At 41.3% G+C, this 24,720-nt stretch overlaps 2 protein-coding genes across 7 annotated transcripts in view; both read left to right on the top strand.

Annotated features, from left to right (window-relative positions):
- The first annotated feature begins 1,812 nt into the window (after positions 1 to 1,812).
- On the top strand, positions 1,813 to 6,146 carry LOC147818307 (uncharacterized). The gene is made up of 7 exons (XM_087177794.1): positions 1,813 to 1,951; positions 2,048 to 2,104; positions 2,950 to 3,273; positions 3,974 to 4,078; positions 4,225 to 4,326; positions 4,702 to 4,745; positions 4,835 to 6,146. Exons 1-7 carry the CDS (start codon positions 1,912 to 1,914, stop codon positions 5,054 to 5,056), a joined length of 894 nt encoding a protein of 297 aa, XP_087033920.1. The 5' UTR covers positions 1,813 to 1,911; the 3' UTR covers positions 5,057 to 6,146.
- A 1,668-nt stretch (positions 6,147 to 7,814) lies between these two features.
- The window catches only part of LOC111665575 (dynamin-2-like), a 19,035-nt gene continuing 2,129 nt past the window's right edge, over positions 7,815 to 24,720 (top strand). For 4 of the 6 annotated variants that reach the window (XR_002761507.2, XM_023420628.2, XM_023420626.2 and 1 more), the window contains exons 1-19: positions 7,816 to 8,242; positions 10,999 to 11,072; positions 11,436 to 11,585; positions 11,723 to 11,926; positions 12,617 to 12,715; positions 13,302 to 13,462; positions 14,175 to 14,317; positions 14,403 to 14,538; positions 14,903 to 14,970; positions 15,337 to 15,475; positions 17,755 to 17,841; positions 17,966 to 18,036; positions 18,661 to 18,715; positions 21,979 to 22,089; positions 22,286 to 22,395; positions 22,490 to 22,601; positions 23,060 to 23,227; positions 23,361 to 23,581; positions 24,256 to 24,510. Coding sequence is in view for 5 of the 6 variants with exons in the window: in XM_023420628.2 (XP_023276396.1) it covers positions 8,082 to 8,242; positions 10,999 to 11,072; positions 11,436 to 11,585; positions 11,723 to 11,926; positions 12,617 to 12,715; positions 13,302 to 13,462; positions 14,175 to 14,317; positions 14,403 to 14,538; positions 14,903 to 14,970; positions 15,337 to 15,475; positions 17,755 to 17,841; positions 17,966 to 18,036; positions 18,661 to 18,715; positions 21,979 to 22,089; positions 22,286 to 22,395; positions 22,490 to 22,601; positions 23,060 to 23,227; positions 23,361 to 23,581; positions 24,256 to 24,510 (2,525 nt within the window). In the remaining variant the exon portion in view is untranslated. Of the gene's footprint in view, positions 8,243 to 10,998; positions 11,073 to 11,435; positions 11,586 to 11,722; positions 11,927 to 12,616; positions 12,716 to 13,301; positions 13,463 to 14,174; positions 14,318 to 14,402; positions 14,539 to 14,902; positions 14,971 to 15,336; positions 15,476 to 16,696; positions 16,836 to 17,754; positions 17,842 to 17,965; positions 18,037 to 18,660; positions 18,716 to 21,978; positions 22,090 to 22,285; positions 22,396 to 22,489; positions 22,602 to 23,059; positions 23,228 to 23,360; positions 23,582 to 24,255; positions 24,511 to 24,720 lie in introns of all 6 variants that reach the window. The other 2 variants (XM_023420627.2, XM_023420625.2) reach the window with 1 other exon arrangement.

Here is a 24,720-nt window from a genome sequence, read left to right as displayed (position 1 = left end):
CTGCAGTACTGTTTTTGAAAAGAATTACAGTTTTTTTTCGATTGCATAAACACTAAAATTAAAAAGTATTACACAATTATCAAAACCTGACCCTCACCGAGCAAAACATCAGCCCAGATTTGCACCACTATAAGCACAATGTCAGCCTCACTCTTTTTGCAAAACAATACACACACTTGTATACTTTAGACACAGAAGTATATCATGATGTCACTTCCTTGCAACTCCAAAGCACTGACTGTCAAACTACCACACCTATGAGCCAATTGGTTAAACACAGCCATCAGGTGCGCAAACACATAATTGCTTAATTGTAGACACACCAATCAGGTTTAAGCACTATAAAAATGCAGCACATGAGTTCACATCTGTCTTCAACCAAAATGGAAGGAGTCAGAAGAAGAAGAAGAGTGAGGGTGAGAGGGGGAATCCACGGCGGAGGAGAAGAACATATTTTATGTTTGTCTGATATTTGCTGAGCTTACAGTGTTATGCACACTGCTGTAGAAGCATGAAAACTGGGACATGTTTTGTTGTGATTCTCCATGTTGACATGTTGATTTGGGTATATGGAGAAAAATAAATGATAGTTTCATCAGTCTGCAGCGTTGGTCTTGTGTAGTGTTTGGTGAATTTATTGTATATTTGCACTTCCTCTGTGTACTTCACCTACAGTGCCCTAATCACTGAGAAGTATAATTGCTAAAAGTGTTTCAGGTTAAGCACAGCAGTGTGTAGCTGGTTCAAACAGAATTAAGTCATATGAAACATGTGTGTTTCACATGGTAACAAAATATAGTTTTTATAAATTAGTGTATAGTTTTTACAACAGTGTTTCATTTTGCAAAGGATCTGAGGTGTTCTGCTAATTGTGTGTAGTGTTTTGAAAAACCGGGCCCTGTTTTCCAAATCGTGCTTAAGCAATCGGAAAAAACTGTAATGCCTTAGGTTGAATTTAAACCGAATGAAGTGGACTGAGAGTTGGTGAACTGCAGAGAAAACTAGTCTAGAGTCAACTTCTTTGAAGTCCCCAGCCAAAGCCAAATCTTTGGCACAAAAAAAAAAAAGATCTCCTAAATTTATTTTCTTCTGAAGCATTTGCATTCTGCCACACATCTATCAGCCCAGGAGGTAGGACTGATTCTCAGCTCCTGCTTACATAACTCAGAGTATGGATAATTTGCTAAATAAGGGTGACTATGGTAAAAGCAAAGATCTCATTAAAACCAATTATATGAATAAAGGGATGACACAAAATGCTCATACAAATTTGATCCTACAACAGAAATCAAGCTCAAAGGCTGCAAAGGTATGTCAGAGTTAGCTATCCTCTCTTTTGCTGCAATTGTATTCGTTCTTCTTGCCTGAACTCCAGTATATATTTTCATATTAACAATGATTCACAAACTTGTGCGTAAAAACTGTCACTCAAAGTGACAAACCCACAATATCTCTCAGCTCACACTAAGAAGTGGTTGGGAGTCTTTCAGCTCATTGTTGCAACTGTTTTGGTTCACTCTAACCGGTCTGATGGCGATGTCCGACCACAGCAGAGCTTTTAAGTGAAAAGCTTTACAAAGCTGCTAAACATAGTGGAGTATTCAGCAGTTAAAAAGATGCATATTTGCATCAAGAGCTTGACCAAACAAAGAGTGAAAATATGCATCAACACTTTGACTCTATCTCGCCCTCTCATCTCTCTCCTTGTCTCTGTTTCACACTTTCTTGCAGCACAAAAAGCCTCACATCCTCATTTCTAAATGCAAATGTTTCAAGTTATATAATTAGAAGAAAAAGCAGATACAGAGAGAATAAAGCAGGAAGCTCTGAGCACTCATTTCATAACTCGGCATAATATTTGATATATTTAGATTTAAACAGTAGTAATCTTAAAAAAGATGGACTGAGACGATGAAAATGTCACTGAAAGCCATCATGTACTTAATGACAGGTAATATTATTCTTCTGTTTGTGACTTCGATGAGTGAAATTTATTTTGCTGACTGCGTTTGGATGAAATAACTTTTTCTTGCATTTTTTATGACAGCTATTGTGAGTTTACTGTCTGTGGCAGGAAATGAAGGAGAACATGTCAACACTAACTGTAAGTATAACAAAGATATAAAGAATAATGCACAGAGACATGCTAGTTTGTTGGATGTAAAAATGTAACTAAGAACACGGTGTTGAGGTATTTGTACTTTGTATTTTGAGCATTTCTATTTTCTGCTACTTTATACATCAACACACTATGTTCTGCCAGTTTGTGGGTCGTGTGATCAAACCAGCCATTGTTCTGCGTAACGAGAGCTTTTGAATATGTGACCTTTACATGTAACGGGGCATATTAAGGAAAAGAAAAAAAGATCTGAATATGTGTCTACCACTGACAGCGACAGATTCTGTGTGCATGATAGTCCAGCAAACCACTGTGTGTGGTGTAGACAGGTTTTAGTTGGACTTTAACCTTCAGGTATTAGAATGTAAAGACAGTTAGATTTATATAAAGTTGTGCTTCCTTTAGTGAAAAGCTCAGCCTGCAGTTCATGCTCAGTCACACTTCAACTCTCTGGTAGGTGACAGCACACCAGTGAAGCAGATCTCAGAGGGTCAATCAACTGCACATATCCAACACTTCTGCAGAGAACATGAAAACTTTGTTTGCACAAGTTTAATATCAACACACTTTCAATCACTCAAAGCTAGACAGGTTTTCTATTTTAGTTTACGAAGCGCAAGGAGTCTACACTGTGATCATTTCCATGCTGACCAAGGAAGATGCTGGAAGATACCAGTGTGCTGTGGAAACAGCTGATAATGACAATCCCATTGCATGTTTAAACATCCGTCTCCATATTATGAGTAGTATTGATCTGCATTCAATCATCCTGTTTCAAAACTAACCAACATAACACAAGTTTATAAACATATGTTTTTCCTGTTTTTCAGCCTGGAATGACATTGAACCGACGGCAATAACTCATGGTACTGGCGAAAATGCGCAACTTACTTGTCGCTATACAGACGACCAGGAGAACAATACAAAATACTTGTGCAAGGGGGAGAATGCTTCGAACTGTGAGGAGTTAATACACACAACAGAAAGTGAAAGAGATGTAGTTAAAGGCAGGTATGATATAAGGGATAACCAAAGAAAGAAGTACTTCTACGTGTACATCAACAATCTGAGCACAGCTGACTCTGGAACGTACTGGTGTGGCTCTGAGAGAAGGGGGCCCCCTGCTACCTACGCCAAAATCCACCTTTCTGTCAGTAAGTACTCTGTGAACATTAGTATTATAGACCATAACACAAATCCAGATTCTTTATTTTGTACCAAGTAAAATCATTTGATCAATTGGATCCCAATTAGTTCCCACACAGTGGTCGCTAGTCTTCCTGGGGTTCACACACAAAAACAACAAACAAAACAAACAATATAATCAGTTCAAGTACTTTTACAAACTGTTACACATAAAACTGCCAGTAGAGGATTAATATTAGACATTTGAATCAGGAATGAATGACTATAAATAGTATCAAAAATGGAGTTTGTGTCATGAAAATCTTAAAATAAAATATTCAAATATAACATTTTACATGGGCCATTCTGCTTCATAGCACCTTTATGCTCTCATACTGTTGATACTTTGCTTCACTTAAGTAAGGGTTTGACTGCAGGACTTTTATTTGGAAAGGAATATTTTTTTCTGTATTGCTAATTTTACTTAATTACTCTGAGTTCGTCTTCCACAAATAATGAGAGAAAGACCTAAAACGACAGTGACCAGGAACATGGAGTAAAGTAAATGGTGGACGGAGTGAGACAAGCTTCCTGCATTAAAAACATCTAAGCGTGTGTGTGTGTGTGTGTGTGTGTGCGTGTGTGTTTTTCTTTTTCATGTATGCATTCATGTCCTTTATGCCTTTCTTCACTTCCCTAACTTCTAGCTTTTCACTCTTCTCCCCACAGCTGACACAGCCACAAAACAAATCAAAACCAGAACCTGCCTTTCAACTCAGCCAACAACAGCAACACCTGTTGAAACAAACCTCCATGATGACCATTCAAACTCTGGTGACCTTATCACTTTACTGATCATTCATATCACAAACACACACTAAACACATCCTCTCCTTTAATCATGAATCCTGAGGACAATGACACAATGAAACTCTGCTGACTGCATGTATTCCTCAACTGTCCCTGCTGTTGTCTCTCAGTTGCAGGTGTGATTGGCCTGGCGGTAGCGTGTGTGGTAACGGCTGTGGTAGTTGTGATTGTACTAATCCTGTTGGGACGCAAACTCCTCCTCAGGACACAAGGTGAGGGATGGAAATGTGGCGTCAATGCCAGCATGCAAAACCTCATAACTACCCAGGGGGGACACAAGACAAGAAGAGCAAACGTAGAAATACATGAAGTACGTTTGCTCTTCTGGTCTTGAGTTCCCCTTTGACATGCAAAAAGAGTGTTCGTGGCCAATCAAAGTAAAGTTCATTACACGTAACATCTGATTACGAAACAAATCTACTGAGTGACTGAATGAAGGAGGCAAAGATTTTGCAGTCTGAAGTGAAACACTTACCTTGCACATGATTTTCAGTGTGAGGAGTAACTCTGAATGCAGATACAAAAATATCCTTTTCGTTTACATCCAAGCAAATATATATATATTTTTTTGTCTTCGCGTGCTTCAGAGGGATCATCAGAGCTGAGGATGAACGATGGACAAAACACAGAGGTGTGTGCCTGCGTCTGTTTCTGTGTTTATAAGTTTGCATATGTCTAAAGCACCTGCATGTGTCACAGCGCTCACCTTCTCCTCCCCAGGGAAGCCATGGAGGTCATGATTATGAGGAGGTACAGGAGTGGAACCCTCCCACAGACCAGCTCCACTATGCCAGTGTAAACTTCAAGAGTGACTCTGTCACAGTGTCAACAGATCGAAACGCACTTCCCGACACAGATAAAAATGGCTCCTCGGCCTGTGACTACTCCTCTATCAGTAGGACTCCTCTCTATTCTACATGCACAATGCCTGGGGAAGCGTGATATAGTCACGCTTTTAAAGTATGTTTCCAGTGGAACATGCGGTAAAGGATTTACATCTTTTCCTAAAGGGAAATAATCATCAGCTTTCAATTTATCACTCAAGCATGACTGAGTATGAACTGTTGTTTGGCACAATTTAGAGTTAGCTAGCTTGCATCTAATATGTTTGTGTAACTAATAATGTGACATATAAATATAAGAATATTGCCTTAATGCGCTCTGAATATGATCAATATCAATCCTGCTTAATGCTCTACTTTCCTTATTGAGGCACAGAAATGTAATAAGTGACGTAAAGTAATCAGACACTTGGGTAATGGTAATGGTGTGCCATTTTACCACAAAAATTACCACTGTAAAGGAGGAAGTTGCTGCTTATTGGTTTTATTTCAGCAACTGATTCAGAGTCAGTAGTTTGATGTTGATCATTATGTAACTAAGTTATAACTTAGATCAAACTTATCTTTTTCTTCAATAACTGATCATTATAAAGTATAATAGGCTATATTTGTGGAAATTCAGTTGATGATTTATTAATTAGAAATAGTTCCTGATTTCCCAACTTACTTTTTCATTGGTAACTACCCATAATACCTTGTAAAGCATCATTGAATTGTGTTTACTACTTTTTCAATATTCCAGTATCCAGAAAGGTTAAATCGCAGTATCTGATTGAATAATAAAATGTAGTGAAGCAGACACAAACTTGATACTTCACACTAGCGTAGGATCAGTTGGTCAATAAACCACCACAGTAAATCTGCATACACCTGGTCTGTCTTCATTACATTTCACAGGCAGTCAAACATCATTTCTATTCGCATCTTTTTCTGTAAAACATATTAATGTTGTTGCAACTGTTATGAACTTTTCAGTGAGGAAATATAATGTGATACTGAATTATAAAAATGACAAAAGTGTTGATTCATTATTCTGACTGAAGCACTTTGTTGTGATTGCGGCACATTCAGTTGAAACTCATGGGTGTTGAACAGCCTTAACTTTTTGCTTACCTGTTACACAGAAACTTTTGATACTGTTAATTTTCACCAAGACTTTCAATAAAGCTTATCACTGGTCAGTAAACTAATATTTTTGTCAGCGAATCTGTACATTATGATTATGGATGTCAACATTAGCACAACACAGGATACAAAGGATAGGCCAGATGGGCACTAACCTATTTTAATCCTGAAAGTCACCTTGGCTTTTCTAAGTTTTATATATTTACATGAATTTGATTATTCACAAACAATAATTGATACATGGAAATGTTTTTAAACAATTTAATTAAATAAAAAATAGCGATTCCCACAGTCAAGCTACATTATTGAATGCATGTTCAGGGACTGCAATACCTTCACAGCCCACCAGGGGCCAGTTGAAGCCCCTTGAAATACAGTAAATCTTGCAATATGAGAGCGTCTTGTTCTGCTCTGCAGCGCCCTCTTGTGGTTGATGTAGTGATCAGGCAGTAATTGGCCGGAGCTCATTGGCATCCACTGTACCCTCTACCTGACACTGAGAAAACAGTGTTTTGCCCTTTCACATTTGCATTTCATGTGTGTCTGCTCCATGGAAATTAAATGATGAAAGATTAAGAAGAGGCGTTGCTGATTTATTGCCAGAAATACAGATACAAAGACAATACAGTGTTGTTTGTTTTAGTCAGACCAGCTCACATGCAAGCCTCGGGTGTAAGGCAGAGGGAGACGAGTTTCCTGGTCGAGATCAGGGCACCCTGCTGCTCACACTGTATCTCCTCATTTAAAGCACGAAAGGGGATTTAACCCGAACTACTCGAGTGAGCACCTCAGTGCTGACAGCGCAGAACAACTCAATCCATGTCACATAAAGTAATGAAAGTAAAACAAAACAAGTGAACTGAAGAACATTAGGGGAAAGATTGAAAGAGTGAATTGTGACAACTATCTAAAACTGTAAAACTGTAACTTACGTCACATGGTGAAGCTTCATTCAGGGCAAAAAAATCCAGCAGTTTACACCTTGTATGTGTCCAGTAACTACTTTATTTACTTATTTACTGACTAAACTAAAGGTGAAGTACACATTTTATCTTTCCTGTCACTGTATGCATCTACCACCATGTTAACACTCATGTCCTGTTTATAAGTCTGCACAGTGTCTATCCAATAAATCAATTTAATATATTGTGAAAAACAAAAGGTGTAAGTTCTTCAGTACAAACCCAATGTAAAGGCAATTGTTATGTTTGCATTAAAAGTGAACAGCTTCTTACTAATGATAAAATAAACATGGTAAATAAGAAACATTGGCTTGTATGTGACAAAAGTCTGTTTTCTCGCTCTAATGAGTAAGTAAACTTTATTTCCCTATAGAACATTTACACGGTGACATTGCGTTTCATCGTGTCATTGTCCTTGTGATTCATTGCAGATGCACATAAAGTACAATAGTATGAAATACAACAAGAATGTCAGGGAACTTGTAACTAAAACTTATTTTGTTTTTGGTGGTCTGTAAACCAGGTAGGCCAGAGTGAAGCCAATTTAGATGTGTTGAAGGCAATTTTTTTGTAAGTGGCTCACTTCTTTCCTTTTTTGTCAGTGTATGTCCAAAAACGACTGCTTTGTAAAAAAAAAAAAAAAAAGAAAAAAAGAAAGGAAAAAAAAGATGACATGTACTTGTGCTTTGATAGACTTCCCAGCTGACCAATGACTGAGCAAAGTGACGCTCGAGGCGGAGCCACAATCTCCGGCGGAGGCTGGGTGTCGCCTGACCGGATGATGACAGAAGTTTTCAGTCTAATGTGTCCACTTTTATCATGCAATCACCCCGTTTATAACCTCTCCGGCGATCTGGCCGCTGTCAGCACAGTTGACTCTTAACCTACTTGTGTTTTAATGAAATAAGGTCACAGGCACAGTGACAGTCTGCATTGCCATCTGGGAACTTTTGCTTTGCTGTCGGAGCGACCCTTTGCCTCTTATTTGACCGGGGAGAAGAGCAGGATTGAGCCCGCTGGGCTGACCCAAGTGCCGCAATGGGAAACCGGGGGATGGAAGACCTCATTCCCCTCATCAACAAGCTCCAGGACGCTTTCAGCTCCATCGGCCAGAGCTGCAACTTGGACCTGCCGCAGATAGCGGTCGTTGGCGGCCAGAGCGCAGGGAAGAGCTCCGTGCTGGAGAACTTCGTTGGAAGGTTGTACTGTTCATATGTAGCCTTGGATTCATCTGATACAGTGAATGTGAATTTTGCTTAGTTTGCGACTGAGTTTGTTCTCTTGATACAAACTAAGCCTTTGCGTCAAAGTCGCCAACTAAGCACTTGGTTACGCGCTGTCTGTGTTGGTGCCTCCCAGTTCCTAATGTTTTTTTTTTTTCCAGCGAATTCTTTCCATTTTGGAGTTGAGTTATTCACGATCGCCAATACGCATTTTACGCAGAAAACAGCTGTTGATTGAGAGACAAAAACTGTGGAGGAACTGTTTTAAAACGCGTTTCAAACAGACTGGCGATCCATATTCTGAACGTACGCAGTTGAAATGTTATTTCGTCAGCAGATATATTAACATTCATCTGTGTGCTCAGTGCTTCATATTAGGCCTATTCTGTCAAACATTGACAAAGCCTGTTTTTCCTTGAGATTGCTTACCCAGTGTTGTAAAAAGCCTACGTCTTTATGGGCCTCACATTACATAGGTCAGGTCAATGTTTTACTTTAAAGGGTGAGGTACAAAACGGTTGTTGGCAGGTTTGATGAGGTCCTTGTCAGATAAAGGAATTACCGGAGAGTTACACTGACAGTAAAAATGAAAATGGCAGGAGTCTGTGCTCCCAGCATGAGAAAACTGCTGAATGTCTGTGTGAGGTTGATGAATGAGTTCGAAGGAATTTCAATGAGCAGTTGTGGATCCATCTTGATGACAAATAGCAGCAAACCAACATTAATGCCATATGCTAGGCTCAGCCTGCCCAGTTTATAACAATGTGGGAAGGAATCGCTTTGGCAGTTTTGAAGTCAAAACATATCACACAAAGCTTAGGATGAAATGGGGCCATGAGGAAAGGGAAGGGGAAGAAGACAAGGCTTTGCTGCTGCAGTACAGGCCTAATCTTCTGAAGATAGCTGCAGCAGCTTTGTGTTTTTGTCTCTAAGTGAAGGTATCCAGAAATGAGAACACTTCACTCGTCTACATGTCAGAATGATTTCGCTTGTTGTCAGAAAGATAGAGAATGTCGATTAGACGGCCACGTCTCCTTTTCTTCCTGTTGCCTTTTGTCTCCAAGTCCCAAGCAGTGGCTGGGGGAGACAGTAGGGGCATTGATGTGTTTGTGCTGGGGTCAGCAGTGATGTCACCAGCTGCACTGTCATGTGTATATGACACACTGGGTACCAGATACCCGCAGAAGGGTTTTCATGTTTGTTAATTAGTCCACTGACATGCAGAAGTGTAACGCTGCCTGTGACACCATGTTTTCAGTTCGTTTTAGTCAGTCAATGCTGCAACAAACAATTATTTCCTTTACACAGTGAATTTTATTTTTTTCTACTCAATAGCTTAGACCAGTGGTTTCCAGCCTGGGGGTGGGGACCCTTCTAATGGGGCACAAGATTAATTTGTGGGGTCAAAGAGGAGATTAATATGACACAATATATGAGGGAAACATTAAGACATTTTTCTGTTGTGAAATACTTTATGTAATATGTTTATGTATTTTATGCCTCTAAAAATGATTCAAATGAAACAAACTGAAAAGTTTAAAACAGAAAGTCATTCTGTGATGAAGAGTCACAAGCAGACAAGGCTTCATTTTAGGCCGTCACAAGCTAAGGAGGCTGGTAATGACTCCTCTTCTGATTGTTTAGTTTATGAAAAATCAAAAAACAACAAACAAAACTCTGAAAATGTTTTGTTTTGTCATTCAAAATGACTGATGTTTGGTTCTCAGTGATACAAATCAGAAAACATTACAACTTACATTTAAGAAGCTGGAACCAGATGATATAAAACACCGAAACAAATCATAATCACAATTGTTGTGTATTAATTTTTCTGTAGATGGACTAATTGATTCATTAATTGTTTCAGCTCCAGTAGGGAACCACTGAGTCCAAACTAACGTCAGACCAACAGCACAAAAGTATTCAAAAAAGGAAATCATAGTATTTGTGTTGTGGTTTGATAAGTGACAGGAAGAGATGAGGAAAGAGGATGGGATTCACAGTTGTGTAACATCCTGAGTGCTCTGTCAGCAGTGGACAGGAGGCACAGGGTGTGCATATGTGTTCAAATAAATGTGTGTGTGTGTGTGTGTGTGTGTGTGTGTGTGTGTGTGTGTGTGTGTGTGGCCTGGTTACCTTACCTTACGTTAAAACACGACTCTGTCTCTGCCTCTGACCTGGCAAACACACAGGCAGAAAGACAGACAGACACGGACGTATTCTCATGGCTTGGAGAGATGTGTAGTCAGTGACCTGGAAATGATCACTATTCTATTGAACAGGAGTTTCCATTCTCATGAACGTGTATGTAATGAGAAGGGCAAACAGAGGCAGAGACGTTTCTCTCTCTTTGCACTATTTATAATGGATAGGGTTGTAAGTCGATCCTGGCCTTGTATCAATAATGCAGCCGCTCAGACAGAGGCCTGCATATGTAGTTAAAATTAAAGAGCAAATTTAGAGATTGAACTCTTATTTTGGTAGAAGCAGACGTGACATAATTTGAAAATGAAACGCTCATGCGCTCGTGCTCCAGTTCCAGTTTGTATTTATTTGTAACAAGCATCGTGTTGCAGTATAATTAATCAAGGGATAATGTTCTGACTGTATTTTAAAATTTTATTTGACATACTGTTGTGACACGTCGGCCAGCCAAACAGCCAACAGTCAGTATCTTTTTCCCCAAGCTGTGTATGGGTGTGTGTTAAACTTTGCCTATGTCTCCTCCTCAGGGACTTTTTACCCAGAGGATCTGGCATTGTCACCCGTCGTCCCCTCATCCTCCAGCTGGTTAACAGTAAAGCAGGCGAGTATGAGTCAAGCAGTTGGGAAAGACTTTGAACTCCAGGCTTTCCAAGAAATAGAGTCAAGTGTGTGTAGCCAGAATCAGCAGTTATATCAAGTAGAAAACTGATAAAACTTAGTAATAAAAAAACAATCTGTTTCTGCCGTGTGCAGCAGGTAATAAAATGTGGCAAAAACTAAATAGTGAATGTTTTGGTCATTTCATAGGATGATCATCGGCACAACTTACAGACCATGTAGTTGTTGTGTACTATGCAAATGTACACATGAACATTTGTGTAGCTGCCAGACATGTGCAGTGTAGACTTGTTTCTATATTCATCTCCTGTCCATCACCCTCCGTCCTGTCTAAATCTCTATACAGAGTATGCAGAGTTCCTGCACTGTAAGGGTCGCAAGTTTGTGGACTTTGATGAAGTCCGTCTGGAGATTGAAGCAGAGACCGACCGCCTCACTGGATCCAACAAGGGTATCTCGCCCATCCCCATCAACCTCCGTGTCTACTCACCCAATGGTAACACACACACACACACACACACACACACACACACACACACACACACACACATAAATACATACAAACTTGCTGTTTTCACCTTCTGTGTAACTGAGTCCTTCCTTCTTTCTCAACAACCCGTCAACATCTGTCAGTGCTGAATCTGACCTTGATCGACCTGCCGGGGATGACCAAAGTGGCTGTGGGAGACCAGCCTGTGGACATCGAGCACCAGATCAGAGACATGCTGCTCCAGTTCATCACCAAGGAGAGCTGTCTGATCCTCGCCGTCACCCCAGCCAACACTGACCTGGCCAACTCTGACGCCCTCAAAATAGCCAAGGAGGTGGACCCTCAGGGTAAGGAGGAGTGTGTGTGTGTGAGAGAGACGTTGAAAAATACATATCTTTGTTTGGAGGATCATGTAAATCTGTATGTTTTTTGCTACTTTTTTTATTGGTATTTCTCCCAAGTGTAACCATTTTTTGCTCTAATTTGGCACAAAGCTAATTACCCTTTGCTGTATCTTGCAGCCATTAGCTCTCTTCTTCATTCTATTAATCTTTGCCTCAGTGCAGGCGACGGCTCATCATAATAATTAAGAATTACATTATTAAAAGACTTCCTGGCAGCAGAGATGTATTGAATAAGATTAGCAGAGATATAATTAAATTTAATTATCTCTCGCTTTTGCCCTCTCTCATTCAATCCAGAGGATCTTATTAAGCGTTTCAAGGTACAGGCTTGTAACTGTATCTTAACTGATAATATACTGTACATCAGCTACCGACCAACAGTTTTACTGCCGTTGTACTAAATTGTCATGTAACACTTTGTAAACAGGAAGTTGACCATGTCCACCTTCACCTTAAGTGTGCTTATATTCATGATATGGTTTACGCAAGTGACTTTATGAATGTTTACTACTTTATTTTTACTCACTTTGTTGCTAGCATGTACGCATTTGGTTGCTTATGCTAGTGGCTGTTAGTACCTCTCAGGATGATCATCATTATTGTCATTATTAACAATGACACCTTCTTCTTCAGGTCTGCGGACTATCGGTGTGATCACCAAGCTGGACCTGATGGACGAAGGGACGGACGCACGAGACATCCTGGAAAACAAACTACTGCCACTGCGCAGAGGTGAGACCAATCACTCATTTTAGAAGCTTTATTTAAACCAATAACTCTACAAAATTGTCAAATATTTACAGAAAATATATTTTTTTACACTTATGAGTGGTTAAAAAACTGCTGCGCCTCACAGCCTGGCTACTTGTTTCTGTTGAAATCACTATCACAGACCCACAGTTATATCCCAACACACAGATATTTGCAACAAATAACTGATACTCAGATATTTTATCAGACACACACACATGTGGCACAAATGTCGGCAACGTATTATGTGATGTGTTTGTTCTGTAATACTACACATTGGCTTTGAAATTTAACAGTCACAAAGATTAAAGTGATTCTCAATTATTTACTTTCATTGTGTTTACATCCACATCACACAAACAGCCCTTCTTATACACAGATCCCCAGTTTTAAGGGGCAAAAAAAGCAACAGTTAACATTAACTTAAAATCACTATTTAATATTGGATGCTCTTCCAGGCCTGTACTGTGGCTGCTTTCACTTCTTGCTTGTTTTTGGGCGTTTTGCCTTCAGTCTGGACATCAGAAGGGTTTTTTTCATTATGCTATTGGTCTGTATTTTTCTAAAGGTTACATCGGGGTGGTGAACCGCAGTCAAAAGGACATTGATGGGAAGAAGGACATCGGTGCTGCTTTGGCTGCTGAGAGGAAGTTCTTCCTGTCCCATCCTGCTTACAGGCACATTGCAGAGCGCATGGGCACACCACACCTGCAGAAGACCCTCAATCAGGTGAGACACAGCCCTGATCACACAGGCACACAGTGTATGTCATTTAGATGCACTTTATGTGGATAAGCTCACAGTGTATGACAGGGTAAATAAACATTTCTAAAATTAAAGATTAAAGCTTAATTTTGTGTCTTATTTCTAGGGATATAAATATTTTCTCTGGTATGTTTTCATTTGTGCTTCATTTGCTGCACTGAACTTAATTACATTAGTTGATTTAATAAGTGAGGGAATTCGTTAATTGAGGTACATAAGTTAATTTAATAAGTGACTGCAGATGCTTAAATCTAATAAGAGAATGAACTTTTTTTAAACTATGTAAAAAAAAAACGGATAATTAATATTTTGTTCAACACAGTTTTGCCATATAAAAAGTAAAAGAAAAAATAACTGAAAAAGGGCTGGAAGCAAATCTACATTTACTTCTTCATTGAGAAATTCAAGATCAGATGATTAGCGGGGGGACAATAGCATCAGAAAGACTCAGTCAGACCCAGACTCAGATTAGAGTCTGTTATTCACCAGCTAACAGATGTAATGTAAAATCTTGTGCTCTGTACTGACAAGGTTTCAGATTTCTTTTGTGTCATATAAGAAACGCCTTATGGAAATGTTAACAAGGTTATAATCATGATTTTCATTATTAATTTTTATCCACATATCATTATTATTATGACTTTAATTGTTTTTACACCTTTATTTTTTTCTCCAGCAACTTACCAACCACATCCGCGACACGTTGCCAGGGTTACGTAGCAAGCTGCAAAGCCAGATGTTATCGCTGGAGAAAGAGGTGGATGAGTACAAGAACTTCCGCGCTGACGACCCCGCACGCAAGACCAAAGCCTTACTTCAGTCAGTACACACACCAGATTCAGGCACACGGATACATGAATTCAAGGAGTGAAGACGTTTCCCTTGTACTCTGTCAAATCTACAGGATGGTGCAGCAGTTTGGTGTTGACTTTGAGAAGTGCATTGAGGGCTCTGGAGATCAGGTGGACACATCCAACCTGTCAGGTGGAGCCAAGATCAACCGCATCTTTCACGAGCGCTTTCCCTTTGAGCTGGTGAAGGTGACTATTGCTGTGATTTTATTATCATTATGATTTATAGGTTTTATTAATCACTTTTAAGTCGCATAGTTTTTATATTTGTCGTTTCATTTGGCAGATACGTGGAAGGATTGTTTCTCTTTTCTACATCAGGCTGCATTTACAGTCTGATGTAGAAATTTGTATAATACTGATGTCGTAGTGTAGCTATGTTGCCTCAGCTCTCATAAATACAGTACTAGGAAAAGGCTCACAGATCCACAGACAATTCCTCTTGTCTGGCTTTATGTTTGTTTGTATGTCATCATAATGCCTGGCACTAAAAAAGTCACATTAATTTTACACAGAGCAAGTAAATATAAGCCTTTGTTGTACTGTGTCTTAGATGGAGTTTGATGAGAAGGAGCTGAGGAAAGAGATCAGTTATGCCATCAAGAACATCCACGGAGTCAGGCAAGTTGAGACAAACAAACATACATTTGTCTGCTGACCTGTCCGTCAGCTTTTTGTTTGTTTCCATTCAGCTTCATAAAGACCTTCAGTCTCGTCTGTCCTCAAGTGTCAGTGTGTGTCCTGTTTTCCATGTCATGTGTTAAGTGTGCCGGCCAGTCCGTCTGTCTTTGCTTTCTTTTATCTATGACCACTTTTTCTTTATTCCTCCTGCCTGCTGTCCGTCTCCCACTCCACTTCCTTCAGTGTTTCCTCCACCTCAGCGTCTGTCTACTCATGTATTCCCTGTCTGCGTGCCTGTCTCACACTCTTCCTGTCCCCCTCTCCTGCTCCATGTCTCCATGTCTGTCTTGTCTGTATGTCCTTCAGGACAGGCCTGTTCACCCCAGACCTGGCGTTTGAGGCCATAGTGAAAAAGCAGATCATTAAGCTGAAAGAACCCTGTCTGAAATGCATCGACCTGGTCATCCAGGAGCTCATCAACACAGTCAGACAGTGCACCAATAAGGTATCACTGCATGGTCTCCTGCCTGGCTGCCTCACCCGTTTATACACACCACAGAGACCGGCCAACTTTAGTGCTGCCAGGGGCCATTTTGGTGCCACACAGTTATATAAAGCACACAGTTTTTTTTGTTTGTTTTTTTAGCTATGCATTGAAAAATAATGTGGATGAGTTCAAACAGATGGCTTTGTTTTTTGAGCCCTGCTTTTGAAGTTTGCTTGATCAGAAGGTAAAGTCGACTGTCCTGGCTGTACTAGGGTGGTGTCTCTGAGAGGCTGTGTGGTCAGAAGCAGACAGGCTGTTACACATTGCTGTAAAAGTTCATTGCAAAACAAGCTGCAGACTTTTAGGCTATAGCTTAAACAAGAGTCTATAGCCATGCTAGCTGCACTATGAGGCTATTACATTACATTTACTCATTTGGCAGACACTTGTATCCAAAGCGACCTTTAAGTGAGGGACAACACTAAAGCTTCAGTGCAGTAGGAGACCTTGGTGTGAGTATTAAATACTAAATCTGTTCAATAAGGCAAAGTGCAAGAAGATCAGGTAAAAAAGTGCATAGAAAGAACAGTAATGTCAACATGCAAACATGCTGATGTTCAGCAGGTTAAAACTTTATCATGTTCACCATCTTTGTTTAGCGTGTTAGCATTTGCTATTGAGCACTGAACACTAAGTACAGCTGAGACTGTTTGGAAAATAAAGTGTAGTTAACACTTAAGTAAACAAGTAATCAAATTGAAAATCCTGACAAGATGGTGGCAATAGACGAAAAGTTAAAGAAGCAACTAAGTCATTAGGATTCATTGTCTGTTTCATGACAATCTCTCCAGCTGTCGTTGTTGAGATTTTTCTTTCTGGTCCAAAGTGGTGGACTGACCATTCATAGATTCACACCACTAGCATGGCTCAAAAGCTGTAGGCTGACTCTTAACATACTTAACTGCAATGACCGTGTTTGAGAAGCTGCAGCTTGTTTCTGTTCTGAACATGAAGTAGAACTAACCAAATGCCTGTTTTTTTTGTTTTTTCTTTTCATATTCCTCATCTTCATCTTTCTTTTCCCTCTTGAAACCCTTTCTGTTTCTCCAAACTATCCCATCCAACCTTGGCTTCCATTTTCCTACCACCGTTCCCTTTTTCCTCACCATGGCCCATGCTGCACCGCCTTCCTCCTTCACCTGACATTAAACATCCAACTCCCATGATGCCTCACCACAGGACAGGCCTGTTCACCCCTGACTTGGCGTTTGAGGCTATAGTGAAAAAGCAGGTCATTAAGCTGAAAGACCCCTGTCTGAAATGCGTTGACCTCGTCGTCACCGAGCTTGTCGCCCTGATCAGGAAGTGCACGGAAAAGGTAAACAGGAACAGTGGAGAGACAGGTTTTAAAAGAAAAGTGATGAATAAAGACAGATAGACAGACAGAGAGTGAAGGGGAAAACAGTTGCAAGCAAGGAGCAGAGAGTCAAAGGAAGAAAAAGAGACAAAAAATCAAATGAACTAACTTGTCTTTGTCTAGTGTTGTTGATCGTTACCCCTCCCCGCTGCTTCAAGGCTTCACTCAGCACCCACCTCGCCCTGTGGTTCCCTCTTTAAATGACAAATCTAGGAGACCTTCCCCATTCTGATCCCGGACCCCTACCAGTCCACTTACCCCATCGGCACTGAGATCTGTGATTTAACAACCCCTCACCCTGCCTCACTTATTAAATCAGATCCCCACTCTCACACCAGGATATTTGGCTGATTAGAAATGGCACAATCGTGGCTGTTTTTCACCCTGTCTTGTCAATGGACATTTGTATGTATTTTCCCTGTGACACACCCTTTTCTGCACCATTGACACCGATAATAAATCCCCAGCAAGACTCCACCAGACCCTACCTTAATCTTCACCTCTCTCCGGACTTTAACCTGATTTTTCTCCTAATCCCACCCTGATTTGCTGAGACTCGCTAACAGCTTGAGAACACAACGCTGACTTTACACTTGTAACAACCTCGGCTGTATGACAACATCTGCAGCTGACAAGAAATCTCAAGCTGATAGGGAACTCATTAGTGCATGCTTCCTCAGTCTTTTACGTGTCAAATGTCTTGCCTTGCCTGTTTTTGTTTATACCGTATAATTACTGACAGTGGTTGGATGTAACTGCTTATGTGGATACACAGTGTGTTTACAGTGTTGTGTAAGCGTGCGGGCGGTAGTCGTGTATCGTGTAATCGCGGTGTCTGCAGCGGTGTATTTGTGTGTTCTCTGTGTGTGTGTGTCTATAGCTGGGCTCGTACCCTCGACTGAGAGAAGAGACAGAGAAAATCGTCACCACCTACATCAGAGAGCGAGACAGCAAGACCAAAGACCAGGTGTGTGTGTGTGTGTGTGTGTGTGTGTGTGTGTGTGTGTGTGTGTGTGAGAGAGAGACAGCGCTAGGAATGCACTCTACCTGTACATTTGTACAGTTAACACGTGCCATGTTTTGCCTGTCAGGTGCTGCTGCTGATTGACATTGAGCTCTCTTACATCAACACTAACCATGAGGACTTCATCGGATTTGCCAAGTAAGACATAGCTACAGATGCCGATCAATGAGTTTCATTAGGATCAGCAGAGATGGAGGTCTGCCTGCAAATGTTCTGTGCCCCATGCTCTTTGACATAAGTCAGTTAATACTTAGGGAATCAAAAGAAAAATCTAAGGTGGGGACGGTTATGGTTTCTATCAGAAATTGTTGAAATATTTTGCAGCGCCGGGAAGAAACACCGTCACTAAACCTCAACTGACTGATATTGGATAACATTATATCATCTATGAAAAATACACTTGTCGGTGCTCTCTGGTGGCCACACTTTGTAATTACGTTACTGTTTCTGAATTATCTCAAAAATATCCTTTGCATTTCTGTACTGCCGAAACTTGTTAGTCAATGGTGGACGCATACATCGACAAGTATGCAGTATATCTTCAGTAATCTAATATGAGGATCTTACCAGCACTGTTTTTAATGCAAACTCAAAATTCCTGAGAAAGCAAGAATTTGCAGAAGCGTTGTGCAACTGCACAACTGTAAATATAAATTATAACGTGGTTTTTTCAGGCTACTCCTTCATCCTTGTTTTCCTTTGCCCTGCTTTTGAATATGTTTCCTAGACCAGAGTTGATGTTGTTGAATCTCTCTCCTGCAGTGCCCAGCAAAGGACTGCTGCTAACGCTACCAAGAAGAGAGTCATGCCTAATCAGGTAATTAAACAGACACTCTATCCAGGCCACAGAAACCCTTCACACCACTGAAGCACCACAGAAGCTGCATTCTCCTGCTGGTTTTTTTTTTTTCTTTATCTTTATTTCTTGTTCTTTCTGTCGTTGTCTCAGCCCATCTGACAGCGCATGTCATTGTTGCCCTTTGTTGCTTCACATTTACACATTTACATCCTCTTGTCTGTGCCCCTCTTGTCTCTTCCCTTTATTTCCCTTTCCTCTTTCTCCTCTTCTGTTCCTCCTTTTTATGGCCCAGGGAGAGATTCTTGTAAGTACCGTACCCCATGCACCTCCACTTGTCACTTCCTCTTTGGGTGGGTGGGGGAGTCAACGGTCATTCAGACCATGTCGAGAGACCAGATTTGTGCTCCATGATGAAGTACAGGGAAGTGAAACAGTTACACTCATGGGGTTGTTGTGAGAACCAGATCTTTTTTCCTTATGGTGGCCATTCTTTCTAATGAAAGTTTCTCGCCCAGCGAACACGCAAAAGAAGATTTTTTTTTCACCCTGTTTTGATTCTGCCCTCTGCCACTCACTGAACATGCACGCTAGTGTCTCTCTCCCCTGTCTCGTTGACTTTGCATAAGGATGGTGTCACACAAAAATATCTTTTCTAAAAAGTTTAACTTTAATATAACATCTGTGGCGAATCAGTAGCTACCGAACCTGTCATCAGCCTCGGTCGCAGTCTCTGTCCCCCTGAAGTCAGTCTGAGCCTGGCTGGTTCTGGGCTCCTCTGATTGTAGAGCTTCATGGGTGTAGCTCTGTGTGATGAAGGGACGCTAGAGGACTTCACTGGGAATATCCCTCTTGCTCTGATCCACCTGAAACATGGCTTTTAGAAGTTCAGTGCACGACATCATCGAGCTCAATAAGTATTTCAAAACAATGAGAAAATCCAACAACAGTAAAATCAGAATCAAAAAAACGAAATCAGTTAAATAAAAGTAGCTTTAACCCTCTAAACCACTTACTGTACCTCTTTAAGGTTGTTCAATGTGTACCTCCTGTTGCCAATAAAAACCTGGTTTCTTCAACCCTGGTCATGCGACTAAAAGAAAGAGAAGACTTTAGACACAACTGTGATCAACTTATCTGTAATACTCTCAGACTTAAGAATGTTGAGGTTGAAATAACTTCTGAAAACGTTAAAGCAAAAACTCTGAGGATCCACTGATGGCGAGACATCATGACAAAGCACTGCTTAGTTTTTAGACCAGCCTCTAGAAGATGGTTCGCTTGTTTCCATCTCCATCTGGACATAAAACAGTGTCAAATCAAAATATCCAACACGGGTGATAAGATCCAGCCCCGGGCTCTCTGTACACTGTGAACCGAACTGAGGCGTGATGCAGCAATTTGCTTACTACAGTTTTCTTGGTAATGCAGGGGAAGAGCAAAGCCTCAACACGATGCCAAGAGACCACATGTCGATGGCTTTAGTCAAGGGGGAGTCCTATTATTAAAATTTCAGGAACCTGAATGTGGAAGAAAAGCATCACACTCAACGAAGAACATCGTCATAATAAAACTACAACTTAGCACATATAGGAAATGCTCTACAAATTCAAGTGTCGTCGATACAAGGTCGTCACCGTATGAACCACAGGTAGACTGACAACTAAAGTCTCGATAAACATCTCACCTGTGGTAAGGCAGTTGATGAGCAGAGCCCATTACGGCTTCAGGTGTGCGCGAAGCTACGCCGAAGTCAATCGGCTTCACGGTGAAGGTCAGGCTCTCGTCCTTCACCACCATTATGTTGTCTGGCCTCAGGGCTGCACGGATCACCCAGACGCTCTTCAGCCCATTTGATGCTGACACCAGCTGCAAGTAAAAACGGATTTCAGAGCAACATTTTGCTGCGAAATCAAGTAATTCCCATTAATTAGTGGATAGAGTTCAGCTTTGGAGAACCGTGGTGCACGAGTTTGCACCGTTGACCTATATCAAGCCCTCTTAACGGGGCGCTACCTTGACAGCTTCTTAATTAGTCCCTAGAAAGAAACCTCACAGATATCGGATGAATTTCCCTGTGCCGCTTCCTGGTGTGACTGGGTCTTAAAAACTTTCAGCGTTGAGTTCTGAAACTGCATCCGGATGATGGATCTGATCTCACTTAAAGGCACGGAAGGTGGATGGTTCTGGCCTTGCTCCCTCTGGTACTCAGTCAAGCTCATATTCAGTGCGTTTCAAATACAAGCCCTGTGGAGCAATTCATCTGGTATCCGTCATCGAAAGTCACAGTGTTCCTCTGGTGCAGGATGTGGCTCATGAGCTCCTGCAGCAGGGATGCCTGGAGATACAAGTTTCACAGGCTTGGGTATCAATACATCGTAGTAGGACAGGACAGTAAATATAAATCTAAGATTATCTATTGCATCTGACATGATACTGATATCTTTGCTACCTTGTTTTATGGTACCAACAACATTTAATTATGTTTTTGCATCAGTAATTCCTAAAAAAAAAAAAAATTTGACAGCTGTTTTTGACAGCTGTAATTCCAGAGCCAAACATCTGGCTTTAGAGCTGATACCGCTACTGTATTGATAGAAAAAACGCCTGCACTGACCCCATATCTGAAGCCCCTAGATCAGCTCGGAAAGTTTTTGGTTTCGCTCTCGTTTGAGGAAATAGATCATCACAAATTTTATCACCGTGTGCTCTGTTTTTTTCAACTTTTGAACTAGTTATAATCGACATTATAACTAGGGCACTTTGGGAATATGTTCCCAAAGTGCCCTGATTATAATGTCGGTCTGTGGAGAAAATGCTTTTAAGTCTTTTGTTGCAGCACTTTAGCTTGTCACTGGGAGAAATACAGCAAACTGCTCTCCAACTGCATAATACATTCATGGTTACACCTCCCAGACTAGAGTGTTGCATATGTCCGCTTATTACCCCTGTGTGTCTCTTTGTCCCTTTGTCTTCTTGTCCGTCAGTCTGGCAAAGAGAGGGATGCAGAGAAGGTGACTTTTCATTGGAACCTGTCGTCATTTGTTTTTACTCTCTACCTATGTTTCTACTTTTGCTGATACTGTAGGAGTTTTGTATTTATGATGAATACTTTTTCACTTGCATGGCTGTTGTGCTGTTTTTAATGTTGCCGTGAGATTTCTTTGCACATGTACAGTATACGTTTTGGGGTTTCATTTGTTTTCAGTGTTGTGTTTGCTTGCTTTAGACAACCCCTCTTGTGAGGTGTGTAGTTTAGTCAACTGTTGGACTCTCGTGTGCAGGTGATCCGCAGAGGCTGGCTCACCATCAACATCAGTATCATGAAGGGAGGATCCAAGGACTACTGGTTTGTCCTGACTGCCGAGTCTCTCTCCTGGTATAAAGATGAGGAGGTAAGGCCGCTTACATGACAGTCAGTGCACAGAAATATATAGCTTACTCTCCTTTTCTCTATTGGGTACAATCTTACTTGCTGTACCTTTTTAGAGATCACTTCACAGGTGCACTGTTGGGTTGGTGTTTTTGAAGTTATTTGTAATAGTTTATCTTCCTTTATATTCATCACTACATCGCTGTGTGTTTTTTCAGGAGAAAGAGAAGAAGTACATGCTGCCTCTGGACAACCTGAAGCTGAGAGATGTGGAGAAAGGCTTCATGTCCAGCAAACACGTCTTTGCCATCTTCAACACTGAACAGAGGTGTGGGTTGTACCATCTCCTAAAACATGTATGTTCATGGCGTTGGTCTGTTTTCCTCTCTGGTTAATGGTCGTGCATGTGTGCCTTTGTGCAGGAATGTGTACAAAGACCTGCGTCAGATTGAGCTGGCATGCGACACTCAGGAGGATGTGGACAGCTGGAAAGCTTCGTTCCTCAGAGCTGGTGTTTACCCAGAGAAAGACCAGGTACGTAGGAGTGTATTGACATTTTGAATACTGCAGTTCATTTATGATTTGTGTTTGTAAAGAACTGCATCGCTTCTTTAAATGTAGCCTAAGGAATTTTAATGATACACAAAAAAAAAAGTTTGTTTGCCAGTGAGTTCTGTTGGTTGTTATATATTTGGGTAAGACTGGTTTCTGAAGTTTTAAACTCAATTTCGCATGACATTATTTTTCTTTAGATTTAAATACTTCCAGGTCAGGTCTGCAGATCGCTACTCTACATTATACTGTGCAGATACTGTGCAGCTGTTTATTCAGTACACTCCCCTGCTGGTTCAGGAAGCAGGAATTCAGCATTTAATAAAGAAACAGATGTGCCTTGAAATGTATTTGCATTTGGGTAGATGTGCGCTTGAAGTCTTACCAACATCTCTGCTTCTGCCTCTCTCTCTCTCTCTCATCATCTCGGTCTCCTCCAGCCTGAGAACGCGGACGCGTTGAATCCTAGCGACACCGTGTCCATGGACCCTCAGCTGGAACGGCAAGTGGAGACCATCCGCAACCTCGTGGACTCCTACATCGGCATCGTCAACAAGTCCATCAGAGACCTCATGCCCAAGACCATCATGCACCTCATGATCAACAGTGTACGTCCTCTGCTTTATCCGTCTCTTTTTCATACTCAGTTTGGAGGGTGAAGTATGGTGAATGAAATATTTGTTGGAAAGTAATTTATGAGCCCCCCCCCCTCCGCCTTCCCTTTTCCTCTCCCGTCTCCAGGCGAAGGACTTCATCCACTCTGAGCTGCTGGCCTACCTGTACTCAGCAGGAGACCAGGGCAGTTTGATGGAGGAGTCAGCAGAGCAGGCTCAGAGGAGAGATGAGATGCTGAGGATGTACCACGCTCTGAAGGAGGCCCTGGTCATCATCGGAGACATCAGCACCACCACTATTTCTACCCCGGTGCCTCCGCCAGTAGACGACACCTGGATAGAACCAAGGTACCAAACATGAAAAAAAAAAAACATAAATAGTGGAGTATTTTGATTTTTTGGTTTATGTTATGACCTGTGAACAAGTCGGCACTATTTGCAATAAACTGGTTCCAATTTTGTATTGCATGTACATCAATTTGATTTAGTCTTTTTTTACGAACTAGTTTGAGCTACTTTTTCTATGTAGCTTCAGCTGACCAGACCAGATTCCTCCCTACAGTAGCTTTGCCTCCACAAAAATGTGCATTTCATCACAAAATTGATGGATTCTGGAAGAAAAGAGCATTTTGCCTGATGCTCACTGCTAAAACACAAACTGACTTTATTATACAATATATCCAGCAGGGGTCCTCTGGTGACTGTCTTATTATTTTCCAAGCTCTCAGACTGCTTAGACTTCTGGTTATTTCTTAGTTCTAACTCATATTACAACTAATTGCTTTGACTCAACCTTGAACATGCACAAGTCCACAAGGCAGGGAAACTTTTAAGGATGTTTATTAGGAGTTCAGCAGATATATCAGATCAGGTGCACCTTAATCAGGCTACTTTCATTAAAGTTTAATCTCAACAAGACTTCTTTAAATAAACAAAATCTATAATGTTAAAAGGACTTTAAACAGATATCTCATTTTCAAATGTAACTCTTTACTCAAAGCATCCTGTCCTTGTTTTGTCAGTCCTCAACAAGCGTCCCGCCCTGCCTCAGCAACAGCGGCCCCTCCCAGCCGACCCCCAGGAGTGAGGGGGCCCACCCCGGGTCCTGCACCCCCCCTCAACCCCTCACCAGCATTTGGAGTACCACCTGTGCCTTCGCGACCGGGCCCTCCACTGGGGCAAACGGCTTACGCCAACGATCCCAACTCCAGTGCTGTGCCCCTTGTCCCCTCAAGACCGGCCCGTGTGCCTCCTGCACTGCCGCCGGGGATTCCCAGGTAAAGCCCCGCATGTACACACTCACACACACACACACACACACACACACACACACACATACACACACACACAAAATGTAAAGCTATTTGTGGCTTCGGTATTGCTGGTGAAGGGTTGTTCTATACATTTTGGCTTTTGGTGGTTTGGGAATGATTAGTGCATGACTATCTCATGATATTTTGCCTTGCATGTTTCATCCCTCCCTCCCT

The sequence above is a fragment of the Seriola lalandi genome, unplaced genomic scaffold (assembly GCF_002814215.2).
Source record: "Seriola lalandi dorsalis isolate HSWRI2012SDOR001 ecotype SW California unplaced genomic scaffold, Sedor1 jcf7180002054654, whole genome shotgun sequence".
NCBI lineage: Eukaryota > Metazoa > Chordata > Actinopteri > Carangiformes > Carangidae > Seriola > Seriola lalandi.
The sequence above is the reverse complement of the archived record's forward strand: the minus strand, read 5'-3'. Positions and strand labels throughout refer to the sequence as shown.